We start from the raw sequence: 23,545 nt of genomic DNA on the forward strand, positions 1-23,545 counted from the left end.
TTGCCGCGTGTAGATCTGTACAACCTGCGAGAGCTGGGGGAAGGGAAAGTGGACAGCTTTTAGACCTTCCTAAACTAGACATTAAAGGTGTGATGTTTAGGCTCTAGCTCAACCTATTAACACCTTCTAAATTTCTAACAGAGAAAAAGCAATTGAGCAATTGTAATTTAGCAAGGACTGAATGGGTGATGCCCCTATACTTTAATATCGCTCCTAAAACTCAGAGCTCGTCTGCCACTTAACTGGTCTCTCTCTCAGGCGTGTTAGCTTCCTTCCCCCCTCTGCAGCAAGTTACAGCCCTATAAAGCACCCGTGTAAATAGGTTCCCAGCACTGTTATTTATTCCCCTTATGGAGGTGGTTTACCTAGGACACTGGGGCTACGTCTACACGTGCACCCAACTTCGAAATAGCTTATTTCGATGTTGCGACATCAAAATAGGCTATTTCGATGAATAACGTCTACACGTCCTCCAGGGCTGGCAACGTCGATGTTCAACTTCGACGTTGCTCAGCCCAACATCGAAATAGGCACAGCGAGGGAACGTCTACACGCCAAAGTAGCACACATCGAAATAAGGGAGCCAGGCACAGCTGCAGACAGGGTCACGGGGCGGACTCAACAGCAAGTCGCTCCCTTAAAGGGCCCCTCCCAGACACACTTTCATTAAACAGTGCAAGATACACAGAGCCAACAACTAGTTGCAGACCCTGTATATGCAGCACGGACCCCCAGCTGCAGCAGCAGCAGCCAGAAGCCCTGGGCTAAGGGCTGCTGCCCACGGTGACCACAGAGCCCCGCAAGGGCTGGAGAGAGAGTATCTCTCAACCCCCCAGCTGATGGCCGCCATGGAGGACCCCGCTATTTCGATGTTGCGGGACGCGGATCGTCTACACGTCCCTACTTCGATGTTGAACGTCGAAGTAGGGCGCTATTCCCATCCCCTCATGGGGTTAGCGACTTCGACGTCTCGCCGCCTAACGTCGATTTCAACTTCGAAATAGCGCCCAACACGTGTAGACGTGACGGGCGCTATTTCGAAGTTACTGCCGCTACTTCGAAGTAGCGTGCACGTGTAGACGCAGCCTGGGAGAGCTCTCCCTCAGGGCCAATGCTGTGACCGCGCTGAAGGGCTGCCGTGGTAGCCCTGCCACAGCTGCACTTTAAACTTAGATGTGTAGAGAAAGCCTGCTGATTTCATTTGGAGTTTAGACCAAGTCTATAGTTGAGGTTAGTCCTGTGGTATTTTGGCACTTGAACGCAGGGGCTCGAAATAAGGGTGTTGTTTTCATTATATGCAGAGTTTACAGAATGGTCAATGCTCTCAGTACTTCCACTGGACAATTTGTTGCAGCACCCCTGCGCTGCAAGTCTGATTATGGCCACATTTATACCGGTGTGAGAGCAGAATCAGTCCCTGCAACTCTACAGTTCGGATTCAGAATCCTCCCACCCTCTTTTATAAATAGATAGGATGTTAGGGTAGGAGAGTAGCAGGAAATGTAACTTTCCCCCCAGTTCGGTCCTCTGCAAGTTAAATTTGTGGTGGTTGACATATTACTACTCTCTACAGTATGTGTGCTATGTGAGGAATTTGAACAGCCTTAAGTCAAAGCATTAATTTGCCCATCGTGGGTATTTGCTGCAAAATACCTCACACCCTCCCTCTTCAAACTGTATAACCGCCTTGCCCTTCTTGGAATTGAAGGTGCAGGAAGGCTGCGTTTACACCTTGTTCTCCAATACAGCTGACTGCAATACCGAGAACCTCCTCTCTTTCCTGTTCACAGAATCAGAAGTGTCAAGATATGGAAAAGAGCCATTAGCGAGGGCTGGAGTGTCCTCTGCAATCTGTTTTCTTGTGCTTTGTTCAATCCTCTTTTAATGTCTTAACCTAGGGGATGATAATTAGATGGCATTTCCATTGTAATCACCTCATTTAGGTTCCAGTCCTGCAAACACTTAGGTCAATGGAATTATTCATGTACACAAAGTTATTCAAATGCTTAAGCATTTGCAGGATCAGAAGGTAATGCCTTTTCAACATGAGAAAATCATACACATTAAATTAAGGACTTGTCTATACAGCTTTTATACTCCTTAAATTGATTTTAAGTTGCAACTGACATATTTTAAGCAGTACAGCTCCCTGCTGTGGACACAGTTATACCAGCATAGTTTATTCCTGTTAGGGAAGAAGATAAAAACAATACCAGTAAAAGCATTTGGAACTAGTTTAATCTCGTCCACAGTAGGTGTTGTACTGATGTTAACTATTTCAGCAACCAATCATTTAGGGTTGGGGAGAGGTTTGCACTGCTCTAACTAAACTACTTCTATCAAAAGGGAGCAAATTTGCTTTTGTCCATGTCTCATAACTAAGGTCACACCTGAAGTCTGCAGCAGCACCAGGAACTAAACTCAGATCAGCCCAATCCCAATCAAGTGTCATTTAGCTCCAGTTCTCTCCTTTTTGTTTCCATCTAACCAGAACTCCTGCAGAGCAGCAAAGGAGAATGATAAACACCTAAATGCCAAAGTGATATGGAGCTTAGATATGTAGTGAGTGGATGAATGGAGACAGGGTTTGTATGTGCTAATATGTGAAACTTGATTACACTTCTCTGTCTTACATTTACCAGGCAGTGAAGACTGGTGGAAAGAATTTTAAATAGGCAGTGTTATCTCTTCACATCTGAAGAACTGAAGGACATACCCTGGAGAGTTAATACTTCAGCTTGTGTAGTGAAGTTCTGTGCCCTCTGCACTCTTTCTCATTTCTTCATTTGCTAGACATTTACAACAATCAATGCAAGGTTGCACCTTTGAATTTAGTTAGTTCAGATCAACTTTTAAATTAAGGGAATAAAAGTCTATTGTATGTTTCATGTTAAAAGAAGGGACTGGAGATAAATATAATCTGTAGGGTTTTTTTTACCTTTTTTATGAAATCTGTACCTGAGATTTCAGAAAATTTGGATTTTTTTTTAAATTTTTTATCTTCATTTCATTCATGACAGAATCTCGAAGTTACAAAGACGGCCTTAACCACTCGGTTGTGATGACTGATAGCACCATGGGCGCCAATCCCGCTTTGCTGAGGACTGACATGCAGACAGCTGCTTCCTGTCAGCGGCCTTTTGTATCTACGTGTGCCATTTTGAGTAACAGCACCATCCCAACTGGAGAAAGGTGGGAACTTGACAGCTTTTTGGTTTAACTAGAAATTTGGTTCTTTTTAAGGCAATCTACAGCTGTTGCATTAGAGCCTGTGTCCACACTTCAGAAGGTCCATGTTAGCACATTCAGACTTTAGTTTATACACTCTAGCTCTGTCTGCACTACAAAGTTTTTGTTGACAAAATTAGGGAGTGTCCACACTACAACTGAGTTCTGTCTGGAATCTGGAGACAGAACACAACCTTTTTTCCAGTAGAGTTCTATCTTGAAAGTTTGAGGCATAGCGCCTCTGTAGACAGATTCTGTCGACAGAAAAATAGTTTAAATGCTGCTGGCAGCCCCTCTGTCAACAAAGAGGGCTTCCAGTTCACTGGACAGCCTCGTTTGCAGAGCTTCTTGATTGGCTGTTCTGTCAACATAGGGCTGGGCAGTCTGTCTGACCACCGTAGACAAAGGGCATTGCCGGGGTGAGTCCCTATTAGGTGACTATATGTTCTGTAGACAGATGTTCTGTTGGGAAATATCTGTTGACAGTGACTTCTGTCGACGGAACTCTTTAGTGTAGACACAGCTTCTGTCAGGCCAGTCAACTCAAATAAAGAACTGCCACGTTCAAGCAAGAGGTTTTTGATGATGGATGTGACTCAGGTTAGAACCAACACTTGAATAAGAACCCAGATTAACTTTGCAGGGAAGTAAAACCCATGGAGAGTACCAGTCTGATTTTCAGAAATACTGAGCATATTTTTTGTTATTACCTGCATATATTAAAGGGGTGCATGTGCCTTTTGTAGAAGTAAATATATAGGTTGTTTATATGTCTAAAAATAAGTTTTAGCTATCAGAATACATAACAAGATCCCCATATTTTTTGTTCAGCTGCTTTGCTGTGTGTCCTTGCAAGTTCATGCATACTTATGAGCTCCCCAGTATAGTTACTGACAGGCATTTGGGAAATTCTCATTATATTTCATGTTGGAAACATAATTGCAGAAGAATAAAAGCTGTTTACAATGTGTATCATGCTAGTTTTGTAGCAAATACATTTCTAATGATTAAGATGACTGGGAAAATTTTTGTTTGGGTGGAGGAGGGCAATGGGTGAACTGTTGATTTCCCTTTTAACTGCGCAGTTGCTGCAGAAACTTCATGATTTGTTTTGTGGCAGCATCTACAGGTCCAAATCAAGGAGCAGGGCCTCCTTGTGTGGCACAGTATAAGGGCATAAAAAACTGGTCCCTGTCCCAAAGAACATAGAATTTAAGTGTAAAATGAGTGAGGGCAGGTGAGCACAGTGGGGGCAAGCCATAATGAGAAGATTGCGAACAGCTCCAATAGCAGAGGTCACAGAACTCTTGCTACCTATCCATCCCCCCATAGGACTTGCTGATCCCAGACTCCTAGGTGCATAGATACTCTCTCTGCTTCTCTCCTCCCCCTCCCGCCCCTGCCACTTCCTGAATGTCTAATTTCCATCTCAATTCATTTATAATTCCTTTCTTTTTCACAGCAGTTCGCAGAACTGCTCTTTTGTAAGCTGATGATAGCTGGCTGTAATGTCAGGCTCCTTATAGGCACAGTGTTAGTCTGTATCTTCACAAAACAAGACAGCAGTCATGTAGCACTTTAAAGACTAGCAAAATAATTTATTAGGTGATGAGCTTTCCTGTGACAGACACACCTCTTCAGATCTGCTACGACTGCCCCCTCCTTTTTTTTTTGGTGGTGTTCTTAATAAGCACTCTAACGGAGAGCCATTGATTCTGTTTCTTTTTCTCTCTTGAGGTTTTGTTGAAAACCAGTGCTTAGAGAAAGTATGTTACCAGCCTGAGAAAGTGTAATTCAGATTTACAAATTGCAATAAGATGTTTTAGAACTGAAAAGCTGCAACTTATCATTATAAATACCTACAAATTGCAAATAATGAGTTAAAACCCCAGCATTAAGTACTACTAAGACTGGTGACATGACAAACTTAAGTTGTAAGTCCTGTGTTTTAATATTCACCTTGAAACTTGTTCCTTTCTTTCTAATGTCTTTTCAAACCCCCCTTAGTTTTTCAATACAGTATTTTTAATTTTAATGATGTTTTCATTTCTTCGTTGCCACTGTGTTATTGTGCTGTTTCTGTGGCATACACACATCTCTTGGTGTCTATTTCAGCTGTGACCTTTTAGCTAAATCTCTACACTGTGTTTTTAAGTTCTTAACTCATTTTTCCCCCTTTGTTTATACAGTTCAGGTTTGTTCTCCCTTCCCAACCCAACCCCTGCCCCAGCCTCTCTCTCAAGTACTTGCTAATATGTTTTTCAGGCACAGCTTCTGTTCAGGAGACTTTTATAAGTGTGTGTATAGTGGGAGGAAATAAATTTTCCTCCTTTTCAAACTTTTGTCACGGAGAGATGTTGGGTCTGGGGTAGGTCAGAGTGGAGGTGTTTTTGCACATTGCTGTGCAGAATTTTTCAGAAATGGAACAGTCCTGTCTTTTATGTTCAAACATCTAATTTCATAGGTGCAGTAAAATGTTGGGCGAAAAGTGCCTCTGGTGTAGAATGCCACCTTCTATGTTCTGCACAGTTCTCTTTGTCCTTATATTCAGCTAAATTTTCCAGTTGATCTTACCCGCCTCTTCTTTACTATGAAAATCTTAGGGATAAGATTCAGGACTGGGAGTCAGGAACTTTGAATATTATTCCTGGCTCTGTCACTGACTTACAATATGACCGTGGACAAGTTTCTCAATCATTGGTGCCTCAATTTCCCTACCTAGCAAATAAATATAATCATATACACCTTGCATGGCTGGGAGGCTCAATTAATTAAAGTATCTTAAAAATGTCTGTGTGAAAAGTGCTATAGAAGCATCAGGTTTTGTCTTGGTTAAGATTATTATTTTATTGCTGTTAAAGATTTTATTACTAAAAGCTGGAATAAAGGCATTGTTCGGTGAAAAGATTTTAAGGCACATGGGAATGATTTAATTGTGCCATTTTCTTTTTGAACAGCCCTTCTGCGTCTGAATGCCATTGGCTGGAAAGCAATGCTAAGTCCACCCCTTCACCCCAGCTGTCACTGCTGGGGAACAGCCGGCCTACAGGAGATTATCTTGTGTCCTCAGAATTCTCAAGTCCCATTCAGGATGGCTCGCTCTTGTCCCATTTCCAATCCCCAGGATTTCAGGTTGTTTCTCTGAACCACCAACAAGAGGATTCATCCTTAGACCAGCAACCAGAATCTGGTGCCCATCCCAGTGCCCAGGCCTACCTGAACTATGGTGGGACCAGCATAGGTAGTAGCCCACCTCTGGAGTCAAAACAAGCTGCTTTTCTGGTCCATACTAGCAGCTCTCCCAAAGCGATGAGCTCCCCACTGGCAAGTACAGTGGACAATGGGTTTACAACCCACAACTTGCTTGCAGTGGCCTCCGGACACAAAAGCCATGGAATGAACCTGCATCCCCAGCCGCCTCTTCCAGAGAAGAAGAGGACTTCTGAGGGAGACCGATCTTTTGGCTCCACCTCTCCTTCTTCAAGTGGTTTCTCCAGCCCTCATAGTGGGAGCACAATCAGCATCCCATTCCCAAATGTCCTTCCAGACTTCTCAAAAGTTTTAAGCACTTCCCCTTTGCTGGGTAAGTTTTATATCAGGATGTATTCATAGTTAAATTGACATTTCATAGGATCGCGTGAGCAGGGTGGAATGTTAGATACTTTTTAAAATAGTTTTGAATAGCAAATGAAGTGAATATTTGTGGTGAGTGGAGACATCACTGGTTTTAGCTGTATTGTTTCAAAAGACAGAACTCCAAAGTGGTTTCTGTGAGCCTTTTTGGACGTATCAGTCAAATGCAGCCCTCTCTGTGCCGACAAGTAAGTAGTGGCTGAACCAGTTCCTCTGAATAACAGCTGCTGTGCTAGGCTCATGGCAAGAATACTTTGAATGTGGCTATTTATCGTCTAGTCTGTGTTCACACTTAGCCAGGCCGTACTGAGTAGTTGGGTATTTAATATAGCATTATAAGTCTGAGTTTTCATATTTTATAGCTTGCAGGAAATGGAGTGTTCATAGCACTTGCATTAATCAAAGAATCATGTGATGTAGGTTTTATTTCTGAAAGCAGTTTCAGAACTCTGCCCAGATGACCATGTTAATTGTGAGGTTCCCCTTTCCCCCCAGCCTCCTGTGGTTGAGCTCTGAGTTCATAAATCAGTCAATCAGTACCTCATTATCTGAGCTTTGCTGTTAGGGTATATATTGATTTATTAATGGTATCTTTTACCTTTTTTTAACAGAAAGCCCAACTGATAAACATGTGACCGTGAAATTTGTGCAAGATACATCCAAATTCTGGTACAAACCAGATATTTCAAGAGAACAAGGTATATCAAATACCATGTGCTGCCAAGGTGTTCAGCTGCAGACGGGCTGGGCAGGGGGGTCTCTGTATAAACTTCTGGAGTCTAGATTTCTTTACATACAAATGTAAAAATAATTTTTAGGAATAGGAGGACTAGAGGCCAGGCATCCCTTGTAGTGGAAGGACTGGATTGTAGGGTTATCAAAAAAGAAGATCCTTATGATGGTGACACAGAACTTCGCTTTTAGTTTGGGCCAGATCTGCAGCCCCTCTGGAGTGACAGAGGGGACGTAACGGTAGCAGCTGAAGATTTTCCCTAAGGAAATTAAGGTCTGGCATAGGCTCCAGTCTCTTCAGCACTAGGGAACTTTCTAGGGTATACTACAGGAATGCAGAGGTAAGGAAAGCACATGTACTCTCATGATCCTGGTTAAAGGGATCATTAATCACCAGCACAGGTTATCCTAAATGTGCTCTAAGTTGCAATGAGGAGCAGTTTTGGTCTTCAGGATTTGGAGAGGCTGGGTAAAAATTTACCTATACTTATCTCTTCAGATGAATGTTCATCTGGCCTGGAGTTAGCATTGTCTTTTAACTGTATATGAATTTAATGCTATCAAAATCAGAGAGCCATTGCATAGAGCTAAGTTTAATACAGAGCATGCAGCTCTCCCATGCAGATCTACCACAACACCTCAGCCTCTGCCTGCAGCTGTTACAGGTGGATTTTGCAGCTAGTTGTCAGTGGTTCTTTCGGTGTTCATTCCATGAGTTAGTTTTTAGCGCCTCAAACATGCCTCTGTTTATACAATGGGGATAAAAAATAGAGAGCATTTTTCGTGAGTATCTGCAAGATTGGGGCATCCAAAAATACATAAACTATTCAGAATAAGAAACTTCTCTGGAAGTCAGCAATCTAGCCTCTGCACTTCCTGTCAGGTGTCCTGTATTAAATCCTACACATCAGTAAATTACAATCCTCTGGGGAATATTTGTATAAATACAAATCCTTTTACATACACATGTATTCCAGAACCCTCTCCACCTTACTTATGCCACTCATGAATTATAACAGAGGCTATGCTGAGCCAGACCAAAGATTCATTTAGCCCAGCAATCTATTTTCTGACGGTGGACAGTGCCAGATGCTTCAGAGGGAATAAAGAGAATGTAACACTTTTCAATTGATCCACCTTGGTGGCATAGTCTTAGCATCTGGCAGTCAAAGGCTTGATCTGAGTACATAGAGATGCAGAAACCAGAGGATTGAGATTTAGTGGTGTCTAGGATTAATATAGGCTGTATTGAACTAACACCATAAAATTTCAGAGACGTTTATAATTCTAGGCAGTTTATATATTTGGATCTCCCTATGGTGTCGATTTCCAAGAAAAATTCCATTTTCATTGTGCAGAGATGAGACAAAAATATGTATAATATTACATTCTCTCTTTTTGATAGCGCTCACACTGTGCTCTGTGCTTTGCAAATGGATGCTACATGAGAAGACAATCCCTGCATACATGTAAATAGATTAAAACATTCAATTAATATATAAGCTGTTTGATGGAGTGTGATCACATCTCTAGACTGTGATCCAGATCAGGACTGTATGTTCTATAACAAAGATGAGGCTATTGGAAACAGGCATAATTTTTATAGGCAAAGTGTAGTCTTCTCTTACTGGAAGACCTTTAACATTGTTCCACTGAACCATAGCCAATGTAGCCTTCAGCTCCTGGCAAATGATGAATTGCTGAATCTAATAGTGCATATGTTCTCAGAGTGTGAGGTTGCCTGAAGCGTCTTACAGTGCATCTTAAAGCACAAGACAGTAAAAACAAGATTATTTACACCTTGTGGTTTAGGATTCATTAGTTCAGAACTCATTAGTGACGACTGTTCAAAGGATGACTCTTGACTTGTTGAGCTCAAAGAGCAGAGGAATAATATTAACAGGCTTCTGTTCACAGAGCTTAAAATATGCTTCCCAGCAATTGAATATTTTTTCCACATGATATAATCTCTCTTCCTCTTTTTAAAAATGCTAACACTCTGGGAAGTGTCATAGAATTCCTTTGCCAGAGGGAGGAGCCCCCATGATAAATGGAAACTGTGACCTAGTGCATAGTTAGAAGGGTTAGCCAAACACTTTCTTGAATTGCACAGTTTTGCATATTCACCACATTAGTCTCAACACATATTAGTGCAGTAGTCTACTATTCCCCTCTGTTCTTCTTTTGTAGATGAACAGTATAAAATGCATATGAACTTGCAAAGCCTAGTGTGGCTTATTCATATGGGAGTCTGATTATTTATGATTTGCCCATACAGTTATCCAGTTTACACCAGTGATTTCCTAGACATATGTAGTTTGTGATTTAGCCTTTGTTCCAACCTGGGAATTTTTTTTATGTTCATCAAAGGCAGAAGAGCCTCGCCACTTGCATACAAGACATGATGTATCATGTAAAGACTCCAAAATGAAAATCAGACTCTGACTAGCTCAGCTCTTGGAGGGTCAGAATACTGGACTACAGCCCCCAAAGAAGACCAAAACCTCACATAAATCCATTTTTTTCCTGAATAAAAGCTTTACACAGAGAAAGCTCATAAAGACATTTGTCCCCTTTGTCAGTGAAAGTGAGATATTCATAGTGGTGCTCCCCTCCAGGTAGCAATTATTTACACTGAACTTGATAATAAGCAAAAGTGTTTTCATTAAGTATAAAAAGTAGGATTTAAGTGATTGTAAATGGAAACAGACAGCTCAAAATAAGTTACTACATTAAAGTAAAAGATTCCAGCTAATCCTAATATACTAAGAAACTTGTTATATGCAAATTTGTAATCGAAGAAGTTATTTTTATCTAAGATAAAGTGCTTCAAGTCAGAATTGATCTTTACTCTGGTCTGTGTCTGCAGCTTTTTCCAGACTTCTCTTGAGTCCTTTGTTTTCATGTTCCTTCATGCATACCCTCTTTGGATAGGCAAGGCAGTTACAAAGGCCAGCAGAAGACAAAAATCTTGATGGCTTTCCATTCCTTAAATAGATGTTTCCCAGGGTGGGAGCCTTTTTTAAGTTCTTCTGTCCCCATAGAAAAATACAAGATTGAAGGTAGATTCCAATACTAAGTGGCAAGGTTGCATGTCTTTCCAGGACCAACCACAGTTTGATGCTTACAGAACAAACAAAACCATTCATAGGTTATTGGTTTGAGTACTGAGTTATTCAGTTCCTAAAATATCACTAATGGTCCTCATTAGCACATTTAGAATTAAATCCAGATTCACACTTCATGTGTCTAATTTCATGTACAAGAATGATACATGCACAAAAATAGGATATACACATTCAGCAGATTGTAACTTTAAAATTGATATGTTACATGACTGGTTTTGCCTAAAGCATCTTCAAGTTATGCGTATTCTTATTCTTAAGCCAATTTTCATAAAGCATGGTAGCCCTGTGACATAAGTATATGCCTACCTGCTGAAATGAGAGGAGAGGGAAATAATCCCTTTGGTATTCCTTGTATTGGGTCGCACTGGATGCTACTGGGCTATTTTGTTGATGGATGAAGAAAATGGTGTGCCAGTTATTGGGGCAGTGTAGAAAAGAGATCAGCATTAGTTAGTCTCATTGTGGCCATGTCTACACTAGCCCAAAACTTCGAAATGGCCATGCAAGTGGCCATTTCAAAGTTTACTAATGAAGCGCTGAAATACATATTCAGCGCCTCATTAGAATGCAGGTGGCCGCGGCACTTCGAAATTGACCCAGCTCGCCGCCGCACAGCTTGTCCAGACGGGGCTCGTTTTCGAAAGGACCCTGGCTACTTCGAAGTCCCCTTATTCCTATCTGCTCAGTACTGAAATCTGCTCATAGGAATAAGGAGACTTCGAAGTAGCCGGGGTCCTTTCGAAAACGAGCCCCGTCTGGACAAGCTGTGCGGCAGCGAGCTGGGTCAATTTCGAAGTGCCGCGGCCACCTACATTCTAATGAGGTGCTGAATATGTATTTCAGCGCTTCATTAGTAAATTTCGAAATGGCCACTTGCATGGCCATTTCGAAGTTTTGGGCTAGTGTAGACGTAGCCTGTTAAGGCCATACTGCCAATTGCGCTTTAAACAAACAAACAAACTAACTAACTAACTAACTAAATAAATAAATAAGCCAACACACTCTTTTCAGGAATCAACTTTTCTCCTTTGCTTAAAAGCACATGCGTGCTGGAATAGAGCATTGGAGAAGGAACATGCAAACTGTTCTTTGATTGCAGGGAATTGTGTCCATGTTTGTGCAGGTTCAGGCTCAGTACAGCCTTTGCCAAGTTGCCACTGTTGTCAGAGTTGTCTCTGAACTGGTCTCTCAAAGGCAGAAAGGGAAGAAGGCTTTGTCTCTTAAAGGATGCTTTCTTGTGAATCATTCACCGTTTTTACAAATACAATAAAACCCTGAGTTGTGCAGGGGTTGCGTTCCTGCAACACCCATGTAACTCAAACTTTTGCACAAGTCAGGATGGGGAGCCGGAAACCAGGCTGACACTTGGTTCCCAGCTCCCCGCCGCTGGCAGGACCCGGGAAACTGAGCAGTCTACCAGGGCTTGTCATTTTCCTGGCTGCTTCTCCCCGCCTTCCCCCAGCCACACAGCTGTCAGGCTGACAGCAGCACTGCTGGGGGAAGGCAGAGAGAAGGGGCTCTTAGTCTGCCTAGTTGCCTGCAAAGCAGCTTCAAGTTGTGCTTAACTGTGTTAAAGCGAGTTATGTGCAACTTGAAGCCATGTATTTCAGGGGTTTACTGTAGCAATAGCATACCAAAATGGACCTGAACCAAAACCATATCAAGTTTAAAGCAGTGTTGCCTGCATGAGACTGGGGTCTATGTTCTAACCCACCTCTGAACTTCCTTGTAGTTCAGAGGCGGATTACAACACTCACCCTAGTCTCCCCTTTCTTCCCCCTGAGCGTTTCACTCAGCCTAGCCTCTACTACATAATATTTGTTTGCCTTACTGGGATATTTTGGGGGTTAATTAGTTAATGTCTGTCTAGTCCTTTGAACTAGTAAAACACTGTGGGTGAGGTTTTGAGCCCTTTAGGCTACACATTTAGTTAGGTATGAGCAAAGTATTCAGAATCTTGTGCTATCTGAGCATTCTGTAGACACCAAAATTATATCCAGAGCTGGGATACAAGGTTCTGATTGTGTTCCAAGGCAGATAAAAAAAAAACAAACTGGCATTCTTTACTAGTACTGGAAAGGGGCGGTTGGAACTGTAACTTTTGTGTTTATTGCTTGGACTGAAACACTTCTTTCAATCTCTGAATCCTTGCAGCCATTGCCGTTCTGAAGGACAAGGAACCAGGGTCATTCATTGTCCGAGACAGCCACTCATTCAGGGGAGCCTATGGGCTGGCTATGAAAGTTGCTACACCTCCTCCTTCAGTGCTACAGTTAAACAAGAAAGGTATTATATTACTCCCATCTATAGTTTAAGTCGCACAAAGCAGGAAAGATGTAACTACTATATAGAACTGAGAGAAATCTTCCTTTCTCCATAATAAAAATGTCAGAAGGTACAATTTGGAGTTGATCAAATTGGAAATATCAATTTGAATTCCTGGCAATGTGAATAAGAATCTCTCCCAGTGGGATACGTGGATGGTGTTGTGCTTGTTAGTTTCATATACAACTGGTAATTATATACAGAGCTTGGACATGTCTGTACTATACAGTGTTGTCCTAACAGGAATCTAGCACCAACTTACTACTGGAGCCTACTCAGTTATTAGAAGTCTTCTTTTGATCTACGGCTCAATCTGATGCCAAGTACCACCAAGCGCAGCTTTTGCCTTGGTCTAAGATGGAACATTTTTGGCCTGGCAGTTTGTTTTGAGACAACAGTACATCAGAAATAAATCTGAGAAAAATTAGTGTAACTAAACAAGAAATTGTGTGGCAGATGTGTTTCCTCAGGGTCCGGTGTCTCAGCATATAACTTATATCTTTCAGTCCTGAAGGGGAAAATGAGTAGAACATATGAAAAGCATTAGGCAGCATATGGAAACTCAGGAGGCTGTGTCTAAGAAGTATTCTTGGGTCTAGTCATTCCTACTGACCTGCTTGCGGCTACATTTCTATTTCAGAACCCTTTGTATATATTGGTAAATGTTGCCCAATGAGGTAATGAACTGCAGGAAATAAGAGCTGACTGAAAAACAGTGGCTGTTAACATCTGTCTGGAGCATTACTGCCCTTTGTTCTTCTTGCCAATTATTTCAAGTGCACTTTTGGTCAGACGCTTGGATTTCATTATTCCTGATTTAAAAGCACATAAGAACATTGGAGTTGCCACACTGGATCAGACCAAAGGACAGTATAGTTCAGTGTCCTGCCTCTCGCAACGGCCAGTACTGGAGGCTTCAGAGCCACATGTAAGAAGCCTGGAGTAGACAGACATGGGATAATCTGCCCCCTCCCATTCATGCTGAGTTTTAATAATTAGAGATTGGCACCTATCCAGAAACATAAGGTTTAATATACCTTTTAAAATGTTATCAGTAATTGTGATAACTCTGATAAACATAAATATCCATCCCTCTTTTTTTAATCTTTCTAAGTTCTTAGCCTCAGCACCTTCCTATGGCAGTGAGTCTGATTATGTGATGAGTAAAATTATTTCTTTTATAAGTTTTGGATTTGCCACATTTTAATTTAATTCAATTCCATTTCTTCTTTGGTTGAGTCAGGAACAACAGTCTTTCCTAATGAACCTTCTTGATAGTCTTCACTGTTTTATTCATTTCCACAATGTTCCCTCATACTTATCTTGTTGCTGAAATAAACAAACTCACTTTTTCATTTTTCTTCATATTAAGTTTTTTCCAACCTTTGATCATTCTCATTCTCTCACCCTCTCTAATTCTGCAGTATTCTTTTTGAGGTGAATTAATCAATATTGCACATAACATTCCATAGGAGGCTGCATGCTTGATTTGTATAGCAGTATGTGGACATCTTGTTTGCTTTTGTGGCAGCACTGAACTGCATGCGGACTCACCATCTTCACTGTCTACAGTAACACCGAGATCCCATTCTTGAGTTGACGCACTTGCTTTAGAACTTTATAAAACATATGGTGTTTCCCTCCAATTTACTCTACTTTGTATTTATCAACATTGAACTCCATTTATCATCATCTTCCCTGTTCACCTACCTTGTGTAGATCTCTCCAAAGTTCCTCAAAGTCCTCTCCAGTCCTGACTCACCTAGATAACCCATGGAGGTGTCAATCAGAGGCAGAGTTGCTACAGTCTGGAAGAGATTATCTGTAAATAACATGTGCTCTACAGTAAACTGTTCATTGCAGATGGTCACACAGCACTAAAAGCTAGTGCACCGTCTGAATACTACGTGTAGATTATTCACTTGTACTAAGGAGGGCCGCTGTCTAAAACACCTTCTGATTTGTGATCCCCATCTCTTATATACTAGCTTTCTTCATGTGTTTGTTTTCCTTTTTTTGCACAGTTGGGGATTTGTCAAATGAGCTTGTCAGGCATTTTCTGATTGAATGCACCCATAAGGGAGTGCGGTTGAAAGGATGCCCAAACGAGCCATATTTTGGTAAGTGCTATACAGGACATGAAGAATGAGGATATTTTGCATACAGCCACATTCCTTCCTAGCAAAGGAGCATGGCAGAACATGTCATACAAAGGCTTTTATGAGATAGTTTCTTTAGGAAATTACATGAAATTGCTGTCATGATACTGGCCTTTTAGAATAGAAGAAGCACTTTGTAACAGAGGACATTTTCACTAGAGTATTATAATGTATTGTCCTTTGAGGGGAGGGACAGATGTATTAATTGCAGATTCTGGTTGAAGTAAAGATGGCCCCTAAGGGGGAAAAAGGATTTGAGGAGAAGGGGTCACCAAGACATCAACATCCTCCCTTTCCCCACCAATTCTGAAGAAAAAGCAGGATTGCCCTGTGAGCAGCTGGCCAGAGCCTCCAAGGCAGAATCAGCACAGCTTCAAAGCGGTAGGGAGTGTAGGACCTGACCACATGTTGTCAAATGTGTGTGGCTCTGTGATTAAACCGCTTAGAGGGAACGCTGCTTGGATCCTAAATCATTTGAGAATTTTTATAAATTTTTATTTAAAGTAACTTGCTCTACATCACTGAGGCAGCCTGTGCTAGATAGATAGAGAACTGGGTTGAACCCAGATTTTCCAAATCCCTATCTGAAGGCGTAGCCACTGGACTATTCTCCTTCTAGAACACTCCTCTTGTGTGCCAGTTTGTGTTAGTGTTTTACATTGGCTTTGTTGTAGTATCTTTACCGTGGTTCAGTATTTCTCCTATCACAGGTAGAGAATTCCCCTAGCTGTTCTTTCTACCATTTAAACACAGATTCAACTGCCTGATTGTTACAGCAGGGAACCAGAAATTAGGTCTTTTGACCCAGTCCTTCCACTGACTCATACTGTGATGCTGAGCAGTTTGCTTAGCCTGTCTCTACTGACCTGCCTCTTATGGGTGTTGAGACTTCATACAGTAATATTTGTGAAGCATATTAAAATCTGTGCATGTGTTAATATGTATTATCATTAGATAGATGACAAAGTAAATATGAAGTTAGTAAGATAGGAGGGTGATTGTATTTAATAAGAATAGGGGAGATTGTGAAGGGGACTGCAGATAATGTAAAAGGGGTTAGACACAAGAAATGATGAGAAAATGGGTCTTTTAAAAATTGACAAAAAAGGTAGTTGCCAAGGGTGCTGGAGGGGATGTTTTTAGCATGTTCCTTAGCTTGTAAAATACTAAAAAACAATCTTACCTTCCAAGCATTCTTTTAGTGCAAAAAAGGTAATCTTGCATGTCTTGTTTTTTTATAAACCACAGGGAGTTTGACAGCTTTGGTGTATCAACATTCCATTACTCCTCTGGCATTACCCTGCAAACTACTCATCCCAGACAGAGGTATGCTAGTAGAAATAAGAAATAAATGTGATTTGTAGCCAGGGATCTACTTCAAAATAGATGCATCTGAAGGCAAGTGAACATGTCAGTATAAAGATCTGAACAAGAATGCGTAGGAAAGAATGTTTCATTGTTGCCAAACAACTTTCATCCAAGCTGCAGTTCAGAACAGATTAGAACTGTGATGCCCCAGCAATAAACATACAGAACTCATGGGCCGTGTCTGCACTAGCCCCAAACTTCGAAATGGCCATGCAAATGGCCATTTCGAAGTTTACTAATGAAGCGCTGAAATGCATATTCAGCGCTTCATTAGCATGCGGGCAGCCGCGGCACTTCGAAATTGACGTGGTTCGCTGCCGTGCGGCTCATTCAGATGGGGCTCCTTTTCGAAAGGACCCCGCCTACTTTGAAGTCCCCTTATTCCCATCTGCTCATAGGAATAAGGGGACTTCGAAGTAGCCGGGGTCCTTTCAAAAAGGAGCCCCGTCTGAACGAGCCATGCGGCGGCAAGCCACATCAATTTCGAAGTGCCATGGCCCCCCGCATGCTAATGAAGCGCTGAACATGTATTTCAGCGCTTCATTAGTAGACTTCGAAATGGCCATTTGCATGGCCATTTCGAAGTTTGGGGCTAGTGTAGACATAGCCATGGTGATCAGCACCGCAGTACAGTACAATACTTTTTAAATAATATATTTGCAGATCTGAAATCACATTCAGGTATAATTTGCTCAAACAATCACTCAAGCATAGGTAGCAAGAGTTGTCTAAAGGAGGAAACGAAAGATAAAGACAAGCAGATACCATTAGCAGGTAGTTGAGGGAAAGAAACAGCAGTTTATTCAAGCCTAAAAATTGCAATAAGTAAATAAATACTAAAGGGCACATGAATTACAGGACTATAATTCTGTTTTGGTTTGTGGTGACTCCATAAACCACTGTATCACATCAAGAAAAATGCTACTGTGTATTTTAGGCGCATAATTCAGTTTTCTGTTTATTCTCCTCTATTAAGCAAACACCAGATGCACTACTGAAACATTAAACGTTCTTGTGGTTTTTAATTGAATTCTTAAACTTTTCTGCTCCTAAAGGCTGTAGGTCTGTACTCTATCTGTACTCTAGCATAGCATTCAAACAATGTAGTTCTGCAAAATACCATAATGAAGTTATTTTAGCACAATAGCTTCCCTTAGAAGAATGTGGATCAGAGATCTATCTACTTTTAGATAGAAAAGTTATCCACTGATTGTGTTTGCACTGCCTTTTCTTGTCACATGAAATTCATAGTTCTAGAAGAAGATCAGGATTGAAATATTTGCTTGTTGCACAGGATCAACCTATTGGATCTAGCCTGGAACCTGATATGATTAAGCATTTCAATATGAAGATGGCATTAATACACAAAGGCTGTGTCTACAGTAGCCCAAAACTTCAAAATGGCCATGCAAATGGCCATTTCGAAGTTTACTAATGAAGCGCTGAAATACATATTCAGTGCCTCATTAGAATGCCGGCAGCCGCGGCACTTCGAAATTGACGCGGCTCGTCCATCCGATGGGGCTCCTTTTCAGCAGGACCCCATCAACTTCGAAATCCCCTTATTCCTATAATAAGGGTATTTCGAAGTTGCCAGGGTCCTTTCGAAATGGAGCCCCGTCTGGATGAGCCGCGCGACAGCGAGCCGTGTCATTTTCGAAGTGTCGTGGCTGCCGACATTTTAATGGGGCGCTGAATATGTATTTCAGCACTTCATTAGTATACTTCGAAATGGCCATTTGCATGGCCATCTCAAAGTTTTGGGCTAGTGTAGACACAGCCAAACTGTCCATGGTTTTGCATTCTGCTCCCAATTCATACAGTACAAGTTGAATCTCTCTACTCTGGCACCCTTGGGACAAGAACAGTGAATTTGCCAGACCACGGGAGGCTGATATTATCTAGCACATTACGAACACTCGTACTGCTTAGTGGGCTCTTAGAAGAGATTTAGGAGTAAATTGCAGCTAAATAACAGCATAGAACACTGAGAGACAGGACTGGTAGTTGTAAATAAACTTTATGGGACCACAGGAAACTTGGCCACAGTCATGATAAGTGGTTAACCAGATTACTAATACCATGCTGGATCATGGATGTTGCCAGACAAGTGAGTCCTGGATTAGAGAGGTTCAACCTGTACTTAAAATATTCTTAAAGGTAAGTGTGTGAATAGTCCCATGGTAAGCAGTGAATCAAGGCCTCCATTTTTCTTTATTCTGCTGAACGCCAAACCATGTTATAACCAACTATAGTTCCAAATATAATTTCTATACAGACTTTTACAAAACTGTAGCCTGAGTGAGGAGATGCTCTAATTAAGAAAGAATTTTGACTTGATGTCTCTTTCAGCAGTAATCCATAACTATTTGTGGTTTGCATGAAACCACAGGACTATAAGTGCTCTGCTACTTGCAACCCCCAAAATTGTGCAACACAGTAATCACACATCGTGGGTGGTATTAGTGCATTGTGGGATTGTTTAATGTTTCTGGTGAAGAGCTTCCAGTTTCTGATGTCATAATTTCCAGAACTTGACTCCTCGTTCACCACCTGGATGGCCCTCTCAATCCAAGTCATAATAAGTGCATGTGGTGTTTTATATTTGCAGATCCCTTAGAGGAGATAGCGGAAACTGCACCTCAGACTGCTGCGAACTCAGCAGCCGAGCTCCTCAAGCAGGGTGCAGGTTAGTAAATTTCTCTTACATTTGAAGAAATTGCAATTGCTCCTAAATAATATTTTTACACGCAAGAAAGAGAAAAAAAAAAGAACAAACAGTAGGAGGGTGAAGGTGCAAAAAAGGAATTGAGTACATTAAGGTGCTGTTGAGAAGTATGTAACGTACTTGACCTGTTTGTGTGAGTGAGGGTGCTGTGTTGCCTTCTAGAGTCTGGCCCACAGTGAAGGATGGGCTATTGCCCATCAGTGAAGTGGTGGAGACCTATGTTGAAGGACCAGGTTTCTAGTTGTGTGTGGGGAGGGGCCCACCTGTCTGCAGCAAGTAGATTTGTAAAATTGGTAACCAAACCTAAAAATGCTCACTGATCACCCGAGACTATGTGGTGCAAAGAAATGAAGTGTCTGATTCTTTGGTCATCCTATTTTGTTATTAAGGAGCCTTGTTTTTTGCTGTGATGCAGCAGCTCCCTGCTACTGTAGCAAAATAAAACCACCTCTGAGGGCTTGTATCACTGCCACTTTACTGCACTGTAACTTTCTCGCTCAGAGGTGGGAAAAAGCACCCCCTTCCCTCAAGTGCAACATAGTTCATCGCTGTAAAGTGCCAGTGTAAACAGGCTCCCAGCCCTGTCAGCTGTTCCCTTCATGGAGGCTGTTTAGCTACGGTGTTGCCAGAGCTCTTACAGGTGTTGGCACCTTGACCTCACTGCCCTGGTGGTGCTTTAATTCAGCAGTGTAGACAAAGCCTGCATGCCAGCTTAAGTGACAGAGAGGATACCTTAGCAGTCCCTGAAGGCACAGAGCTGCCAGAGTGATTCATTATACTGTCTACTCTCTCTGCCCTGGAGCAGTGACAGTGCCCTGGGGCAAGGAACCAGATCACACTTACCTCTCAGTGATCCCTGACTGCTTGAATGGCCTTCAGGCTGCTCTGAGTTGTGCCACAGGATCAGATTGGCTTGCATCAAACAAAGAAGCCACTGACCAAAAGATCTCGGCCAAGTGTTTTTTTTGTAGCTTTCAGCTATCAGAGGGCTGTACAGCTGCTCTGATGCATACTAAAACGGGGTGGCCAATGGGTGGCCCACAGCCAAATGGTGGCCCACAAAGCGTTTTCATCTGGACTGCCAACCTGGCAGCGGTGCCATTGTATCTAAGCCAGCAAAGTGAGTGTGGGGTGCGGGGCCGGCAACCTGCAGCTCTGAAGCTGCGTGTCTCTTTAAGGAGCCATTTGCGTCTCCAGATGCTGCTGCCATTGACGCCTCCACTGGCTTCCTGTCCTGCTGCACTGAAATATTGGAACTCAGTTTAATTGGTTTAATGGCCAGCAGTGTGGTGAGAGGGATCCAGCCATTAAACCAATTAAATTGAGTTCTTGTATTTCAGAGTGGCAGGGCAGAGAGCCGCCTGCATTGCAGGTGGGAGAAGGGAGGAGGAGAGCTGTAGTGGGGGGAGCCATGCAGCCACACTGAGGAGGAGGCGGCTGCTGCACTGAAGAGCAGCGGGGAGGGGAGGAGGGGGATCAGGCCCCATCTGAGGTAGGGTAATCCTGGGCTTGGAGCTAAGAGGGGTTAAGCCTGTGGATGGGTGTAGGGGCCTATTTTGTGTTTGGCCCCTGGAATGTGTAAAAAATTGCCATGTGGCCCCGATGGGAAAAGGTTGGCCACCCCTGTGATAGAGCATTTGACCGAGGGCAGCACTACTTCAAGCAGCTGTGGAGTCAGAGTATTTGCCTGTGATTATGCAGCTTTTGGTTTTGTTTTGACTTTTAAAAGTGAAGTGGCACTTTAAGTGATGCAATTGAGCAAGAATGTGTGGCTGAGGGAATGGTCAGTCTGGCCTCGGCTGTGCTGGAAGCCGGCATGCATTGGCATTTGTTTGCCATTACCACCACAATGGGTGTGGTAGCCCCTAGACTTAGAGCCCAGGAGGAGAAATTCAAGAGGAAAATTGCTATAAATAAACTCGGCACAACAGGCACAAATTTCCTCTTGAGAGCTAGCTGGGTTTTCATTACCCAGCCCATGTAACTTTCCTAGAGGAAAAGAAATAATGGCATCTGAGGACTAGCTGTTAGGCAGTTCCAGATGGGGAATGTCACATCAAAGCTCATTTGACTGAATGGAAATTTAATAACCATCTTGGCATATCTAATTTTGCAACAAAGACTTAAGGACTTCTGTAGGGAAGGGACGTGATGCTTTTACCATACAACTTGGAGTGTCTTCTGATGGGATTGGTGGTCAAATCACGTTGTTTGTTTAGTTCAGACATTTTTGTCTCCTCTCACACAAACATTCTCAATATGAAGTTCAGTATCAAAGCACAGACTCCAAACAGATACCCAGCCTCTTATCCAAACAACGTTTGATAAAAGCAAAGGCCATCCCCAACTGCTGACCCAACCCAAAACAAACAAACAAAAACAACATGCTTTAAAGTTAACTGACCATTTCTACAGCTAAATGAGTAGAGTGTTCCTGTCTGTTATAGCACAGAAGGGCCGAATCTTCTGCTTCCCAGGTAGCTGTGAGGCTTCCATCATGTGCTTGCTGTACCTCATTATCCCCACTGGGGGACAGGCCCGGTGGCAAGGCAGGTATGAGAATTGGAAACCCACAGATATCTGGGGGTCTAGAATCTCAAAAAGCCACTTACAGAGCTCCCTGGCTTTTCCCATGGACAGTTCCTCACTTCATTGGCGTCCCAGCATCCCCTGTGCTTGGTACCATTGCCTTGCGCTCTGTGTGTTGCACAGCCTATGTGCCTTTTAGCTTTGGAAAACCCCATTTAATTAGTAAATCAGTTAAATATTAAGTTTAACGGATTAACTGATGAAACAGGAGAGGTTCGGGGGGAGGGGGTGCTGCAGCTACTCTAGCTGAACTGGAGTACTCACAGCCCACAGCTGGCTTCGTGAGGCTAGAGCAGCCCTTACCAGTTAACCGTTATTATCCCAATGCCTTTTCTTTCCAACATATGTTAAGACCATTGTGGGGATGTCCTTTCCAAACAGCACTGAATGACCATACGAGGAACAGCATAAATTACAATGAAGCTGAAGAACGTGCTGTGTTGGGTATTGTCTTCCCCAGCCCAAACAGATGTGACTCCAAAGTAGTAGCTGCAGAGTGTAGAGGGAAGAACTGCTTTGCAGGAAGGATGCTATCACGTAGCCATTCATTTTTTTCAGCCTCCTCCCAGCTCAGTGGCCGTGTCTACACTAACCCAAATTTTTGAAATGGCCATGCAAATGGCAATTTCTAAGATTACCAATGAAGCGCTGAAATACATATTCAGCGCCTCATTAGCATGCCGACAGCCGCGGTGCTTCAGAATTGCTGCAGCTTACTGCTGTGCGGCTTGTCCAGATGGGGCTCCTTTTCGAAAGGACTCCTGGGAACTTTGAAATCCCCTTATTCCTATCTGCTGAAAAGGAGCCCCGTCTGGATGAGCTGTGCGGCGGCGAGCCGCGGCAATTTTGAAGTGACGTGGCCGCCAGCATGCTAATGAGGCGCTGAATATGTATTTCAGCGCTTCATTAGTAATCTTCGAAATGGCCCTTTGTATGGCCATTTCAAACATTTGGGCTAGTGTAGACATAGCCAGTGTCTTTTGCATCACTTCAGTTAATTTTCTTGTGTATCATATATCGGATAAGAGCACATACCATGCATAAACCTTAGAGATTCCTTCCAGTCTGTTCCCGCAAAAAATCTCTATTAATCATAGGGCTACACTGCTATCTTTAATTTGACATTCCTTTCAGTGTATCCCCAAATATCTAGGAAGTGGATGATATATTATTTATTTTGACTATGGAAGGCAGATGAGTACAAACTTCAGAGAAGTGACTGATCTTTAGCAGTAAAATCCTGTTGCAGACCTATCCACAGCAAAAAGGTTTGCCCTTTTCTTTAGGAACAACAGTATACGAGGCTGTTGGCACCAGTGGGCTGTCTACTGCAAAAGAGAGGTTATCTCTCTGCAAAAACCACAGGTGATTAGAACTGTGACTGTGAATCCAGGCTAGTTTCCTGTGAGGAAAAGCTCTCGGATGCAAAATTGTAGATTTGAATCAGGCATGTAGTGTATTTATGTGAAAGGTAGAGGGTTCACCATTGAAGTAGTATGTAGAATTCTGCAAAGATAAATTAGAGAGAGGAATTCATTAGTTAATGCCCCTTCAAATTTGCTCTCCCTCATTTCCCTGAAATTTTTCCTTCAGTGAAATAAGTTATAACTAATTCAAACACAGGTGATTGAGGCTAAAGCAACAATATGTTTAAG

At 42.4% G+C, this 23,545-nt stretch overlaps 1 protein-coding gene across 9 annotated transcripts in view; it reads left to right on the forward strand.

Annotated features, from left to right (window-relative positions):
* Window positions 1-23,545, forward strand: part of TNS3 (tensin 3) — a 376,357-nt gene that overhangs the window by 339,094 nt on the left and 13,718 nt on the right. For all 9 annotated transcript variants that reach the window (XM_074988033.1, XM_074988034.1, XM_074988039.1 and 6 more), the window contains 7 exons: window positions 3,021-3,192; window positions 6,186-6,811; window positions 7,473-7,559; window positions 12,876-13,007; window positions 15,071-15,166; window positions 16,454-16,531; window positions 19,185-19,262. In XM_074988033.1, coding sequence (XP_074844134.1) covers window positions 3,021-3,192; window positions 6,186-6,811; window positions 7,473-7,559; window positions 12,876-13,007; window positions 15,071-15,166; window positions 16,454-16,531; window positions 19,185-19,262 — 1,269 coding nt within the window. The remainder of the gene's footprint in view (window positions 1-3,020; window positions 3,193-6,185; window positions 6,812-7,472; window positions 7,560-12,875; window positions 13,008-15,070; window positions 15,167-16,453; window positions 16,532-19,184; window positions 19,263-23,545) is intronic.

Source organism: Carettochelys insculpta, chromosome 2 (assembly GCF_033958435.1).
Source record: "Carettochelys insculpta isolate YL-2023 chromosome 2, ASM3395843v1, whole genome shotgun sequence".
NCBI lineage: Eukaryota > Metazoa > Chordata > Testudines > Carettochelyidae > Carettochelys > Carettochelys insculpta.